This window comes from Mirounga leonina, unplaced genomic scaffold (genome assembly GCF_011800145.1).
Source record: "Mirounga leonina isolate KUSES-001 unplaced genomic scaffold, KU_Mleo_1.0 Mir_126, whole genome shotgun sequence".
NCBI classification, from domain to species: Eukaryota; Metazoa; Chordata; class Mammalia; order Carnivora; family Phocidae; genus Mirounga; species Mirounga leonina.
Window position 1 is genome coordinate 28,062,748 of NW_023270314.1, and position 15,627 is coordinate 28,078,374.

Here is a 15,627-nt window from a genome sequence, read left to right on the forward strand (position 1 = left end):
TAATAGAGGACCACGGGTTTTGAACCGTCGGGAGCCCCCTGGTCCAACCCACGGGGGGGACCTCCGCCTTGACGGAAGGTTGGGGGGACGGCACCTCTGAGGCGGGAGCCCGCAGGGGCGGGGGGGCCGGGCGCAGCCGTCGGGGGGGTCCCGACCCAGGCCCGAGCCCGGCCGCCGCCTCCGGGGCCCTTGGAGAGCCCCGGGCCTCCGCCGCCATTGCCCCCAAGAGTGAGGAGGATCTGCTGGCCCTGGCCGCTTCGCGGCTGAGCCGCCGCAAGCGGGTGGCGGGCGCGGCCGTCGGGGTGGCCATGGTGCTGCTGCTGCTGGTGGCCATTCCGCTGCTGGTGCACAGCTCCCGCGGGCCGGCGCACTATGAGATGCTGGGTCGCTGCCGCATGGTATGCGACCCACACGGGCCGCGAGGCCCTGGACCCGACGGCGCGCCCGCCTCCGCGCCTCCCTTCCCTCCGGGCGCCAAGGGAGAGGTGGGCCGGCGCGGGAAGGCAGGTCTGCGAGGGCCCCCGGGACCCCCAGGTCCCAGAGGGCCCCCAGGAGAGCCGGGCAGGCCGGGTCCACCGGGTCCTCCCGGCCCAGGCCCTGGCGGGGTGGCACCCCCTGCCGGCTACGTGCCTCGCATTGCCTTCTACGCGGGTCTGCGGCGGCCACACGAAGGTTACGAGGTGTTGCGCTTCGACGACGTGGTGACCAATGTGGGGAACGCTTACGAGGCGGCCAGCGGCAAGTTCACCTGCCCCATGCCAGGTGTCTACTTCTTCGCTTACCATGTGCTCATGCGCGGCGGTGACGGCACCAGCATGTGGGCCGACCTGATGAAGAATGGACAGGTGAGGTGCCCCTCCCCCACCCAGGCCCAGAGCCGACCCGGTAGCTTTCTAAATCTCCCTGCACTCATTACACCCGAGGCCTGCATTCGAACCCCTCTCCCAACAGCGTCACTGAGTCCAGAAACGCCTGGCTGCCAAGAACTTATAAATTGCTTCATTTAGCCAAAGAGGAAGGGGGGGCCAGAGAAAGGAAATGACCTGCCCAGGGTCTCACTGAGCATTAGGAATGGTGTGAGACTCAGAACTCAGGACTCAAAGCTTAATGTCTCTACAGCTGCTAACCTCACACTCCAACTACAGGCAGCCCTACACCAAAACTTCTTTGGTGTCTCCCCCTGCCAGCTAGCATCTTTTCTCGTCCTGTCTTGGGCCACCCTCTCTTCTGAGGCAGCCCGTCTTGCTTTCGGGTTTCCCAGCCTCACGGTGGGTGAGTTACCTGGAGTCTGGCTCCTTCGAATTAGAATGGAATCCAGGTCTCTGGCAATGAGCAGTCGGCAGCTGTTCTCGTGTGGAGGCATTCAGCTTGAATTTTCGAGTAAAAGGTAAAAAAGAAAGACAACACTCGCCCAGGGCCTGCGACCAATTCTAGAGCTGGCCTTACCCTGAGCTAATACTGACTCGGTAGGCAGGGGTGGAAATCGTGTGGCAGTTCACGTGTCAGCCAGGCGGCATGATGAAAGGGATTTGGAGGGGGAAAGAGGCAAAGGACAGATAAAGCAGAAGCTTTGGACCCCGGCCTGGTTCTGTAGGCCCCACATCTTCCCTGGCAACCTCTGGCCTCCAGGTTCTGCTCCTCCCTGTGCCTGTGGTCAGAGTTGGAGTCACTGCCCCCTTGGCTTGGGAGAATAGCTCCAAGGACTCAGCTGGAGCACGGGGACACGCAGAGAGGGAAGGAGAGGCCGCAGGGGTGGGGGTTGGAGGAGGCGCCTGGGCCCCACAAGCCGCAGGGGGTACGATTGGGGCTAAGCAGTGACCTCTGAATGCCCTGCACCGTGGGGTGGTGTTGACCGTGGCGCGTCAGGCCTGCTGGTCCTGGAGGTCCGAACCCCGGTCCTGTTATGGCTGCAGCACCCTCCCGCTCCAGGACTAGTAGGCACTGCACTGGGGTCTCCTCCCAGCAGGGTTGCCCAGGAATCCAAGGAAAAAGAAAGTGTATGCGTGTCTGTATGGGAGTGAGAGCTGTATGTGTGTAAGGGAATGAGAGTGTGTGTGCGTGATGTGAGTGTGTCTGTGGGTGCGGGGTACGAAGGTGTGATAACAGAGCAGTGTCTATCTGCATGTGTGGCACTGAGTAGGTGTGTGTGGTCTATGCAGGGTGTCTGTGAGCAGGAGGAGGGGGCGAGTGTCTATCTAGAGTGTGCCGGTTTCCGAGGGGGCGGGGGCCCCGCGGCTCCCACTCTGTATTCCTCCGCGCGGGCGCTGCGGCCCTGGGGATGGTAAATAGTGATTAGAATAATGATGAATAATTAATGAGTTAATAACCAGCCCCCGCGGGACAGGAAGAGAGGGGCTGAGGAAGGGGCTGGCAGCCCAAGGCGACCAGCAGCGAGGCCAGAGGGAGGAAGGGGTTCCCTGTTGGGGTGGAAGGCGACCCCCATGTCGTGGCGCCAGTGGGCGCTAGAAGGGGAAAGGGCACCCAGAGGCGAGAATGCATCATTGCACCTTCCGGCGGCCCCCGCCCTTGCTGGCGTGCGACAGACACACCTGTGCGCCATCACTGAGGGAAGGGGACGAAACTTTAGGAGGTCAGAGCGGGTTCAAAATCTTAGAAATTATCCTGCAGGCTAATTTTATGGTTTAAATTATAATAATAGCAAACCCTATACAGCGCTTTCTAGATGCAAAGGGCTGTTCTAAGACTTCATATGTAGTAACTCATTAAATCCGAACAACCTTATGAGGTGGGCTCCATTATTACCTCCCATCCTTTGGTTCAAACTGAGGACCAGAGAAGGCGTGAAACTTGGCGAGTGGCACAGCTAGGGAATGGCAGGGCCTGGGAAGCTCAGCGCTCTCCCGCCCTCCCCCTGTCCTCCCTAGCCCCTGCAGCCCGCTCCCCTGGTGCCGCCTTCACAGGCCCAGCGCTTCTGGCCACCGCAGCTCCGCCCGGGCTCAGGGGCTTGTTCTGTTCTCCCGCGCTAGGTCCGGGCCAGCGCCATTGCTCAGGACGCGGACCAGAACTACGACTACGCCAGCAACAGCGTCATCCTGCACCTGGATGTGGGCGACGAAGTCTTCATCAAGCTGGACGGCGGGAAGGTGCACGGCGGTAACACCAACAAGTACAGCACCTTCTCGGGCTTCATCATCTACCCAGACTGAGCAGGGAGGGCCCCACCCCCCGCACCCCGCTCGCCCTTCGCCTTCGCTCCCCTCGTCACCCACCTTCGGCCGACCCCACCCAAGGCACCACCCCATCCTTTGAGAGCCTGGCGGCGGGGCGGACCTCCAGCTCCCGAGGCGGCCTTGCTGGGTGGACTCTCCACGCTCCGGGGTGGAAGTGGCTGGAGAGAGGAGGAGGCCGGGCTGAGCAGGAGCCGAGCGGCTCGGGAAGCCCCCGCTCACCCCCCGGGGTCAGAGTGCGCGCCTGTGAAAGCCGCCGGAGAGTGGCGGAGGTCGGGGCCCTCTCTAGGGCCGGGGGTGGGGCTGGGGAACAGCTTTATGGGCGGGAGCTGCAGACGGAAAGGAAGTCCTGGCGTTTGGTGACGGCGCCGTGTGTGCGGGGGGGGGGGGGGGGGGGGGGGTGGGGTGTGGGGGGAGAGCAGAAGCAGGAGGCCGTCTAGTGGGAGGAGAGGAAATGTTGGGCTGGCGCTTGTCCCCTGCCACCACAACTTGCTCTTGCCATCCTCTCCTCCCTTCATCCCCATTTTCAGGCTCCAGGCTCCGGCCTAGCAGCCTTCCTGTGAACTGAAAGAACCAGTGAATTCTTCCCCAGCATTTAAGACTCATTCTGTACAGTCCCCACTTCACCCCCATCCTGCCTAGGCCCTGGGGCTACAGCTGCTGTTACCTCTTCCAATAAAGTGAAGGTGGAGAATGTGTGTGCTTCTTAACTTGGTGCCGGAGTGGGGGAGAATGGCTGACCCTTTCCCTCACTCCTCTCAAGGACTCTGGCCCTACCACTCTCTGCCAGAGGCAAAGGTTTACTAATCCCTGGCAAGGCCTGTCTGCCGGGGGAGGGAAGAGGAGGGGAGTAGTCCAGGGCTTCTACTCTGACATGGAAAGGGAGGCGTACCAGCTTCAGGAGAGCTCTGAGGCCTCGTAGTGTAGGGAGACACCAGCCAGAATGGCACTAACACGGGGGGAGTCCAGAGATATGGGTCTGGTGCTTCTGCTCTCTGCCTGATGCAGGGGGAGTTGTAAGAGGAGGAGCTCTAGGGAAGGAGGGAGTTGTTGATGGCTCCTGGGAGGGGCACTGATCTCAAAATGCAAGAAGAGCAGTCCGAAAAGGTCCAGATTTGCCACCCCCCCACTCCCCCAATTCACACACACACTCCTAGAGCTTGCTGAGGGGCAGGCTGGGCAGGAGCGGGATGTCTCCGAGGCAGCTTCTAGGTGAGGCGGCCTGGGCCAGCCTGAGAGCCTGGGGCCTGCCTCTAAGCTGGAGGACACTGCCACCGTGTGGGCAATTGGAGAGCAACAGCTGTAGCGGGCCTAGATCAGCCGGCGGAAACAGGCACTTGGACACTTGAGAAACTTTATTGAAGGGTACAGTATGGGCTCCCACTCTCATGGGGCGGACAATAAATAAGGGCTAAAAGGAAGGAGCAAGGCAGGGCAGGAGGTGGATGCATCATGACAGAGAGTCCTGTGGGGCAGCAGAACCAACTGGAGTAAAACACTGGAGAGAGAGGGGACTGTCACAGCCCGGCCATCCTTGAACTGTGGCCAACCCTTCCCCACTGACCTCTGCGGAGAAGCAGAGGCTGGACCCCTGCCCCCGCCCCCTCCCCAGCACCCGCACCACCCTATTTTCCACAGGCGTGCTTGCGGGCACAGGCTGGCTGCGGATGGGGGGCTCACCAGGGCATCCTGCCATTCCAGTAATGTGGCCACAGGGTTGGTGCAAACCCGGGTGGGGCCTGAGGGTGGGGCTCGGCTGGTGTAGAAGGCACATTCATCATCCAGGCGGGCCTCATGGAAGCAGTGGATGGCAGTCAGACATGCTTTGAGGCGCTGCCTTAGGGCCAGGGCTCGAGGGGCAAGACAGCTGGGACCTGAGGGCCGAGGGCCAAAGAGACTTCAGGGCAGGCTCTGGAGTCCTATACCCCCACCATCTATGGCCCTTTCCCACTCCCCCTCCAGGGGCCAAGCCAAGTAGGAGCATGGAGCTTGAGGTGCAACTCCTTTCTTTCTGAACAAGCGTCAGGCTGGGGCAGGGTAGGTGGAGAAAAGAAAGCATGGGACCGCCTGGTGCAAGGTAGGGGCCCCGCTCCCAGTGAGAGATGAGGACCTCCTTTGTTCGCAATCCCTTCTGACCAACTCCTTACCTGCCTGGCCTCTTGGGGGCCTCAGAGACTGGAGTGAGTGAATACGGGGGCTGGCACAAAGTGGGTGTTGAGAGGAGAAGATCAGGCTGGTGGTCGCTGGAGCCCACTGACTGCAGCAGGGCTGTGGGCTGGACTCTGGACTTCTAGGTTCCAGGGAGCAGGCCTCTGATGCCCCAGGCTCTAGCCTAGGGGAGGGCTCTAGGAGTCCAGTCTGCCTGTGGGAGTCTGCCTGCAGGCGTCCGGGCTCTACCGGAGGGCAGGGCTCTGATACCTCAGGCTGTTCCTGGGCAGAGAATTCTGGTATCCCAGGCTCCCTCCTATGGCCAGATTCTGGGGGCCCTAGCTCTGCTGGAGGGCGGGGCTGAGCTATCCCCAGCTTTGCTCCTGGGCAGGGCTGTGCTTCCTCACACTTCTCTGGAAGGCAGGACTCTGCTATCCCAGAGCCCTGGAACAGTCCAGGAAGGTGTAAGGCCCCTGAATTCTGCTCTGAGGCTTTCAGGGTTCTAGAAATCTCAGCCAGCAGAGGCTGAAGTTCAACCATTTCCAGAGAGGAGCCTCCATTAAGGGGGGCACACTTGCCCCCAGCGAGCCCTTCTACCTCCTGTCGCAACAGCTGCTGCAGGATACTGATGCGCTGTGGGTAGGAGAAGAACACCCAGGGTGATGTCAAGGTGTGGGTTCAAGTCCCCACCCACACTGTCCTGCTCCCATCCTCTCCTCTCCTCCTGTGTCCCCTTCCCAGCTCTGCTACCACCAGTCAGGCCTCAAAGCTGGTGCCCGCACACACCCACCTGCATCTTCAGCTCCCGGAGCTTGGGGCTTGTACTAGGGTGAGGAGTCGCCACAGGGGGGTTCCCAGGCCCCTCCTGCGCCCTCATACAACTCTCCTGGTCAAATAACCGGACTGCAATCTGCTCCTGGCACGCGGGAGGAGAGGGGCTAGGTGAGGAAGCCAGTCAGGGACAGAAAGATCAGTCTGACCCCACCCGCATGAGGAAGGGATCAGGTTAGTTGAGAGGCCCTAAACTTAGATGAGGAGGGACAGCAGAGAAGCCTGGGGAGTTGGGAGAGTTAGTAGCTTTTCCAGAGAGCCCACCTGCCTCAAACTGCTGGGATCTCAGCACGGAAAAAGGCTTAGATACTTACCCAGGGCAGGGCAGGCTCTTCCGGGCATGACTGAGGGGAGAGGCCACTCAAACCCTGGGCCTGGGACAGAAGGAAGACATCATAACTCTCCCTGTACCCGTCCATTCCCTTCCTCCCCCGCCCTGGCCTAGGTCAGCTACCTCCCCTGCTTTCTCTTACCTGCTGAACCCTGGGGGCCGATAGGATGGGTGTGAACTGGGTTTTGGGACGAATGGCAAGACGCCGCAAAACCGAATACGAGGTCTGGGGAGAGAGGAGGATGGCTGAGCAGGAGCAAAACCTAGACCTGGCAGGGATCCCAGCCAGACTGTTCTGCCCTCACCCAGCCCCCGGGAGTGGTGGATACAAACTGGAGCTGAGGGGCTAGGAGAGGGTACACGCTGAGCCCGTCCAAAGGGTGATGGATGGGTGATGGAAGGTGGCGCCACACGGCCAGGGGAGGGTATCAGGTGGGAGGCACTGCTGTCCTGTGGGGAGGAACAAGGTGGAAGAGTGATTGCTCCCCTCTGCACTCCCATGTCTCCTAATTACAACAGCCAGTGTGATTCTTTTAAGACCTAATCAAATCCTGTCTCTCCCTTGTTCATTGCCCCTCCCCATGGCTTTCCACTCATTTCAAGGAAAAGGCGAGGCCTCACACTGTTTTCTAAATCCTTACCCAAACTGATCTTGCCATCACCCTAACCTCACTTCCTGTTTGTCCTCCTTATTCTGCTTCAGCCTAGCTGGAGTCTCCTTTCTGCTGATCCTTAAACACACGAGGCACATTCCCGCCTCAGAACCTTTGCATCTGCAGTTCAGTTGGCCTTGAACATTCTTCCCCCAGATATCTACATGGTTCACTTTCCCAACTCCTTTTGGTTTTCACTCAAATATCATCTTCTCAATGAGATTTCCCTGACCAATCTATTTGAAATTGCAATATCCCCTCCCCAACTCCCACACCCCCTTCAGTGTCTACTTTTCTTTTCACTCATCACCACCTGACGTGCTATATATTTTACATATGGGCTTGTTTGTTTATTTATTTTTGTCTCCCCCTTCTAGAATGTGAACTTATTTGCTACTGTGTATCCAGAACCTAGAGTACTGCTTGGCACACAGCAACTGGTCAATAAACACTTGTGGACTCAATGAACATCAGCTGTCTCACTCTCAGCATTGATCTGATGTGTGACACAAATATATACCAGACTGTGACCTCTCAGCCCCAGGCTCCAGACGGCTGGTAAGCAGAGACTAGTCCTACTCTGGAGAGGCCCTGGGCCTGTGGGGCAAACACAGACTCAATTAACATCCCAAGGGTTGTTAATCCTCAGTGCTGACCAGTGCCAGAGAATTCCCCCAAACATCTGCCCTGCCTCCCCCCATCCCAGAAGGGTCTCATCTCACCCTGGCGTAGGTTCTCTCTCTTAATGGCACCCGCTGGGCCAGACCCAGGGGGCCCCCTCCGCCTTCATCTGAGCGAGTAACACCTTCATGTTCTCCTTCAGGGAGAGAGGGAGCTGGGAGGGGACAGGAAGTTTGCTGTCGTGATAGACTGCACACCAACACCTGGCACCAGCTTGGCCACCCCCAAAGAGGCTACGCCAGGTTTGAGCCCCCACTGTACCATCAGGGCTGGGGACCCATCCAGCATCCCCTTGGAGCCCAGCACTGTCTCAGTCATCACTCACTAATCTGAACACCCCAGTGGGCTAGGGATGTGATGACGGCTCTTAGGGCTGAGGACAGAACACAGAGTGGAAGGTAAACCTTACAGGAAGTGGTGGAGGAAGGGTTGAAGTGGGGGTCACGTCACACAAGTGCACCTGGGCAACCTCTAGCCTATCAAGGTCCCTTCCTTTGCGGTTCCTTCTGATATGGCCTTCCCCTCGAGCCCCCTCCCCTCCTGCTGAGCTTTCTCCTACTTCAGGCAGCCCGTCTGCCCCTGTTTTCTCCCCTTGGCCAGACACACTCACCAGGCTGGATTGGGGTCTCCAGGAGCAATCCTGAGGCCTGGCTCACTGAAGTCCTGACAACAACAAGGACAGCAGCTAGCAGTCGCTGAGCACCAAGTATGAGCTGGGCACTTTGCTAAGTGCTTTACAAACGTCACCTCGTTTAAGTCTTTGCACAACAACCTCTAATGCTACAAACATTATCCTCATTTGACAGGTTAAAGAAACTGAAGCTCGGGGGTTAAGGCAAGCTTACTCTAGTAGGTGCTGAGAGTCGGGAGTCAAACCCAAATCCCATTTATTGCCATAGTCTATGCTCTAGCCACTAAACAGAAGAGACAACCTTTCTCATTTCTGTTCCCTCTTCCCCCTCAAACTGAAAACAACTGATGTCATACTGAGGCCTGGATGTGGAGGCCTGAACCCTATTCCACGGGTTCACCCTGGGCAGTCACAGGTTTCCCCCTTCCCCTCCCTCGGTTGCTGGGAAGTCTTAAAGCTACTGGAAAACTCTAGCTCTGAGGGACACCTGTATCAGACATTGGATCATTCTTTTCCAAGTGATCCTCTCCTCCTCACCGGCTGCCGCCACCTGTCACTCTTCTTAGCTCCTGGAAATTGGGGTGAGCAGAGGGGTGAAAGGAAGGTCCTGAAGGTGGAATCTGACCCATGGGAGCAAGAGGAAAAAGCAGAGTCGGAGGTGGGCCCCAAACCTTCAGGCCTCACCACCAGCCCCATCAGCATCTAAAACTGCTCTGGCTCTTCAGGAGGTATCTTCCCTCCTAAGGGCCAGCTTTGCCCTAGGGAGGAGCTCACAGAAGCACTGAGCATCAGCCCCTCAAGGCACTCACCAGAGTCTCTAGCCTCTGAGAACACAAGGTCCGGCCGCGGGGTCCTGGTCCCTCCAGCCTCGAGAAGCAGGAAGCCCTGGCAGGGTCCAGTCGGTGGGCAGGGGTCCTAGGGGCTAAATATGCAGAGGCCCGGGCACCCTGACACCACAAACGAAGCTATCAGCACAAGCTCAGGACTCCCTCCTCAGTCCGCACCAGCCTGATTTCCTCATATCCTCTCTTATTACCTGGCCCCTACGGATGGTGCCTCCCTGGCTCCCTCGAATCAGTACTCTCTGAGCCAGACTGGGCTGGCGCCCCAGGCGACAGCTCTTCACCCCCTCACCTGACAGGATGGTGGCCAGGGCGGCAGGGTCGGCCACAAACTCTATGGTCCCTGGAGCCTCTGCAAGAGAAGAGGAGAAGGAAAGTGAGAAGGAGGAAGGCGGATGGGGCCAGGGGCTGCATCGTAGTCATCTTGAGGTGCAAGGGTGAGCCGAAGAGACTCATATTATTGAACTCAGCTCACCAAAGCTCATAGAACTTTACTTTATGTAAGACACTATTCTGGGCACTGGGGCTTTGAGATGAATGAGAAAGCCCCCATCCTCAAGAAGTTACCATCAAACTATAAAGAGGTGACAGGCTCAAGCCAAAGTACGGACACACTATAAAAGAACTGTAAAGTATTAGAACACAGAACAATTGATTGTGACTGAGGGAGCTGGGAAAGGCTTTAGAAGAGATAACATTTTAAAAAATGTTTTATTTTATTTTATTTTTTTACAGACTTTTATTTCTTTGCCCCGAGATAACATTTTTTAAAAAAGATTTTATTTATTTATTTGACAGAGAGAGAGACAGCGAAAGAGGGAACACAAGCAGGGGGAGTGGGAGAGGGAGAAGCAGGGCTCTTGATCCCAGGACCCTGGGATCATGACCTGATCCGAAGGCAGAGCTTAACGACTGAGCCACCCAGGCACCCCGAAGAGATAACATTTTGCGGAAAGAGAGAGAGGGCTTCTAGGGGTGGAGAGCTGTCCTGGAGCAGGGTCCAGGACTCTTAGAGTAAGCAGGGGATCAGGGTAGTGGAAAGCTCCCAAACCTCGCTGCACCCATCCCATTCCCCCACGCCCACACAAGGAGACTGTGTTTTCAAGTCTCCAACAGGTACCTGTCTGGGGAGGGGGCCTAGGCCCCACATTTTGTCCCCTAGGGCTAGGCCGCAGTTCCTCCAAGGGGTTCCGGAGCTGAGTGCTCCCCACCAATCTCTCTGATTTCTCTGTTTGATGTGTGACTTTCGGCCTGGGGCCTGCTGAGTCGAGGCTGAGCTTCTGCACCAATCTCTGGGGGAGAGGAGGACAAAAAGCTGGGGCTCAGCTTTGGGGTGCATTGGTGGTATGTGCTGTCTCCTTGCAGCTACTGTCTTCACTCACCAGGCCCCTCTTACCTTTGGATCTTGGTTCTCCTGGTCCAGGGCGCAGGGTTTGACTGTGGGGAGAGGCGGGCGTCTCTGAGAGCGGACGGGAATCTTGCTAGGGGTAGGAGATACACCCCTGAGGACAGGATCCTTCGTGACTTGGAGGGTGGTCATGACTGCTACAGCTGAGATGGGGAAGAAAGCAGGACCTGGGATCAAAGGTCAGCCAGTTCGGAGCATCAGTTCTGACATTTCTGAAGCTCCCACCTCCGCCCAAACCCATGTGCCCAGAAGACCTGATGCTTCCAAGGCCGCTCCAGGAAGCCGCTCCCTCCAGGCACCCCGATCCTACTCTTTCGCTCCAGGACCCCGAGCTGCCTCTCCTCCCTATGAGCCCCGCAGCCCCCATTCCCCCCAAGATCTCCATGCCGCACCTTCCTCGGAACCACTCTGGCTCACCCCCCACTTCATTCGCTTTTTCTTGACTGGCTTCAGCTGCAGCTACTTCCCCAGTTTGTAAAATACGCCGAGCGCCTGATTGGCTCTTCTGCGCTCCCGCGGAGGCGCGTGACACCTGGCTGAGCAGTCCAATCCACAGGCTTCGGAGGCGGGGCCAGAAGAAGGACTAGTTGTCGAGCCGCTTTCTGGCCAGGAAAAAAAACTGACCCGACTCAGTCAGCCAATCCGAGAGCGGAGCGCGGGGTGGGAGGCGGGAAAAGAGGGAGGAGGAGGGCGTTCCGAGGCCGGGGAAGGCGTGGCGCTCCGAGTCCCAGCCACAACGGGCGTTGCCTACTCTCGCGAGGTCTGGAGGCTGCAGGAGAAGGATCGTTCTCGCGGCTTTGGGGGAAGGGCTGGCGGTCCTGAAAGAGACTAACGGTGATGGAGGCTGGCCGGGTCCCCAGACCCGACTCTGACCAGAGAGCGGCTGAAACTCTGAGGACGCAGTTCCAGGCACGTATAGGAAACGCTGCACTTTCTGCCTGGGAGGATGAAGCGCCTCCAAACGGACAGAGAGGGCTGGAGGGAATAGAACTGAGCCTAACAATAATAAAAATTAAAAAAAAAAAACATCTTTGGGACACTTGGTGGCTCAAAGTTGGTGAAGCCTCCGACTCTCGATTTTGGTTCAGGTCATGATCTCAGGGTTGTGAGATCTAACCCCACGTGGGGCTCTGCACTCGGTGGAGAGTTCTCTGGAGATTCTCCTCCCTCTCCGCACCCCCCCCCCCACTCTCTAGATAAATAAATAAATCTTAAACAAACAAACCATCTTTTTCTCACAGGAGCCACACAACCCGGTGAGGTGTGGTCTCCATTTCGCAGATAAGAAACAAGACTCAGTGTCACTGGAACTCATTCAACACCACAGCCTGGAGGACTGGGGAGAGGGGTGTCACCTGCCTGTTACTGGCAGGCAGGGATGTGAAACAGAGGGAACCTAGAATACCCTGGGTACAATGGAGTGGTGACCTCTAATGGACGATGGGAAAACGGGCGATGGTGTCAAGTGTACGGGACTCTGGTAGATTTTCTCCCTGACTACAGCGGATTCTATTACTCAGGCCAAGAACCAGGAGTTGTTCTCGAACTCCTCTTTCCCTCTCCTTACAATCTCTCTTTCACTCTTACTACTTTTCATTTCATATCTTTGCAATTCATTTACTTTTTCCCTCTTCATTACCACCGCCCTAATCCACCCTAATCTCACCTAGAGGATTGCAAGTGTCTCCCAGCCTCCATTCTCTCTTGCTCTCCACTTTAATACATTCACCACATAGCAGCTAGAGTAATCTTTCCAAAATTGCAAATCTGGTCATGTTACCACTGTGCCTTGACTGTTCCTCACTCACACTCTGCATCTTATTCTCTGCTTTCCAACTTCATTGCCTCTTTGAATTCCTCAAACTCCTCAGGGTCCCTCTAGTCTCTCGGTCTGGAATGCCTTTGTTGCTTTCACTTTGCCTATTCATGCCTCCAAATTAATAGTCACTGTTACTTCCTTTAGAGGCCTTCCTTGAACCCCTCTACTCACAACCTGTACTAATTTTTAAAAAGATTCCTTGGTTCTGTGCTCTCAGAGAACAGTGTTTATTTCCTTAGAGCATGCATCTCAGTTGATAACTGATTATTCATCAATGTGAACATAATATATTGTGTTTATTAAACTCCATCCCCCTGCTAGACCTCCATGAGGGTGGTGACCTTTTATTTTTGGCTTACCATCATATTTTCAATGCCTTGCTTTGTGCCTGCCTTGTAAAGTGCTCAGTATTTGTTGAACGAGTCAATGGAGGGATGAATAATTGATCAAATGAATGCATGGAGTGACAGGGAAGACCTCCAAGAAGTATTATTCGAACTTCTTCTTTAAAAGAGAAAAGGCGGGGCACCTGAGTGGCTCAGTTGTTAAGTGTCTGCCTTTGGCTGGGGTCATGATCCTGGGGTCCCAGGATTGAGCCCCACGTCGGGCTCCCTGCTCAGCAGGAGGCCTGCTTCTCCCTCTCCCCCACTTGTGTTCCCTCTCTCGCTGTGTCTCTCTCTGTCAAATAAATAAATAAAATCTTTTAAAAAAAATAAAAGAGAAAAGGCTGTTCTACAAAGACAAAAACAACAACAACAACAACTATGAAAGAATATGGACTGTTCAGAGAATGGTGAGCTCTTAGGGGTAGATGGAATGTAGGACATAAAACTAGAAAGGTGGTCTGAGTTGAGGGAAAGGTCACCTCCTTCCACTGACAGGCACTGTGAATGTGCCAGATTCTAGCCACTAGACCCACAGGGATGGTTACTCACAAGCATTGTGCACCTACTGTGTGTAAATCCCTTTGCTAGGTGTTTGGGATACGGCCAAATTTGAAAGATGGTGAGGCACCAGGTTGGAGGTTGGCTGTATAGTGACTCTACATGAGTTTAAGGTAGTCAGCACAATGCAGGTTTGGTCCTCAGCTTCGCAAACCTGGAAATGTGAGTTTGTCAGGCTACCCAGAGTAGATCTAGGGACTGACTCATACTAATCAAATTCATAAGAGAAATGGAATGATTTACCAAGAGGATATATCTTTCAGTGACCGAAATATTTATGCCTGTTCATCAGGGCATCACCTTCACAGAATCAAGTTACAAGGGAGACTGATTTTTATATCAGAGAAGTCTTTCAGAGCCAATGTCCAGAATTTCTGCCATGCCTATCAGAGCATCCAACCTGTTTTCTATATAGCAGTCAGAGTGACCTGCTTCTGTTGGTCTTTGCTAGACCTGTGTACAGGGAGGCTTAACTTAAGCCACTTCTCTTGTTTTATTCTATCACACACACCCCTTATTTCTCTCCTATTCCTCTGTCCTATAGACAGCACTCTAATGTGATTGAAAAAACTTCTTGACTATGAGTGTGTGCTTATAAAACATGTAAGATTGTATATCAGTTTCCTATTCCTGCTGTAATAAATTGCTGCAAATTTGGCTTAAAATAATGCCAGTATATTCTCTTATGGTCTGGAGGTCAAAAGTCTAAAATCAAGGTGTTGGCACAGCTCTGTTCCTTCTGCAGGCTTCAGAGAAGAGTCCATTTCTTTCCTTTTCCAGCTTCTAGGGCCTTCCAGAATTCCTTAGCTTGTGGCCTCCTCTTCCATCACTCTAACCTCTGCTTCTGTCATCACATCTACTACTCACGGTGATCTCTTGCTTCTCTCTAATGAGGACCCTTGTGATAACACTGGGTGTCTCTCTAATGAGGACCCTTGTGATAACACTGGGTGACGTGTATAATCCAGGATAACCTCCCCATCTCGAGGCCCTTAACCACATCTGCAAAATCCCTTTTGCCATATAAGGTAACACTCACAGATTCAGGGCATTAAGACATGGACATCTTTGGGAGTGGGTCATTATTCAACCTACTACAGTTTGTTTAGGGTATATGTTTTTAATTTGCATAAGTGACATTACCATATGATTTTGGTTTTACTTTTTTTCAGCCAACTGTTTCTAGGATCCATCCGTATTGCTGTATTTAATCTAGTTCATTGCTTACAACAATTGCATAGGATTCCATGATAGGCATCCCTCATACTTATTTATCCATTCCCCACTTCTATGAACAATGCTAGAGAATTATCTTCTTGATAATTTGATGTTATACAATGTTCTAACTTTTACAATTCTAATGGGTATTAAGTGGACTCTTGGTTATTTTCTTTCTTTTTTTTAGAGTGGGAGGGAGTGGGGAGGCGCAGAGGGAGAGGGAGAGAGAGAATCTTAAGCAGGCTCCACACCCAGCAACAAGTCTGACGCAGGGCTCAATCTCACAACCCTGAGATTATGACCTGAGCCCATATCAAGAATCAGAGGCTTAGCTGACTGAGCCACCCAGGCGCCCCAGACTCTTGGTTATTTTCAACTGCACTTTTCTGATTACTGGTGAGTGTGAGTGTTACTTCATATTCTTGTTAGCCAATAGAACTTCTTTCTCTCGGAAGTGCTTCCTCATGTCATTTGTGCATTTTTTCCTATTGGCTTTCCTGTCTTTATTCTTTTTTTTTTTTTTAAGATTTTATTTATTTGATAGAGAGCGAGAGACAGCGAGAGAGGGAACACAAGCAGGGGGAGTGGGAGAGGGAGAAGCAGGCTTCCCGCAGAGCAGGGAGCCCGATGTGGGGCTTGATCCCAGGACCCCGGGATCATGACCTGAGCCGAAGGCAGACGCTTAACGACTGAGCCACCCAGGTGCCCCAGTTCCTGTCTTTATTCTTGTTGATTTATAAGATTTTACTGTATATTCTGCATATGAATCCCACGTCCACTTTGACATTGCAAATATTTCTTTTACCTACAGAGAAATAGAATTTATTTTCTTTCTTTGCTTCTTTTTCTTTCTTTCTTTCTTTCCTTCCTTCTTTCTTTCTTTCTTTCTTTCTTTCTTTCTTTCTTTCTTTCTTTCTTTCTTTCTTTCTTTCT

General features: G+C 54.3%; 2 protein-coding genes across 2 annotated transcripts; one reads left to right on the forward strand and one right to left on the reverse strand.

Annotated features, from left to right (window-relative positions):
- Positions 1 to 308: 308 nt before the first annotated feature.
- Positions 309 to 3,431, forward strand: C1QL4 (complement C1q like 4). Its single transcript, XM_035002750.1, has 2 exons — positions 309 to 845; positions 2,988 to 3,431. Exons 1-2 carry the CDS (start codon positions 309 to 311, stop codon positions 3,165 to 3,167), a joined length of 717 nt encoding a protein of 238 aa, XP_034858641.1. The 3' UTR covers positions 3,168 to 3,431.
- Positions 3,432 to 4,542: 1,111 nt separating this feature from the next.
- TROAP (trophinin associated protein) lies at positions 4,543 to 11,182 on the reverse strand. Its single transcript, XM_035002739.1, has 15 exons — positions 11,106 to 11,182; positions 10,702 to 10,856; positions 10,426 to 10,597; positions 9,500 to 9,657; positions 9,273 to 9,410; positions 9,001 to 9,083; positions 8,443 to 8,495; positions 7,874 to 7,986; positions 6,832 to 6,948; positions 6,641 to 6,724; positions 6,482 to 6,541; positions 6,127 to 6,252; positions 5,336 to 5,969; positions 4,869 to 5,062; positions 4,543 to 4,686 (listed from the first exon to the last, which is right to left on the reverse strand). The coding sequence occupies exons 1-15, from the start codon at positions 11,140 to 11,142 to the stop codon at positions 4,639 to 4,641; spliced, it is 2,172 nt and encodes a 723-aa protein (XP_034858630.1). The 5' UTR covers positions 11,143 to 11,182; the 3' UTR covers positions 4,543 to 4,638.
- Between the last annotated feature and the right edge of the window lie 4,445 nt (positions 11,183 to 15,627).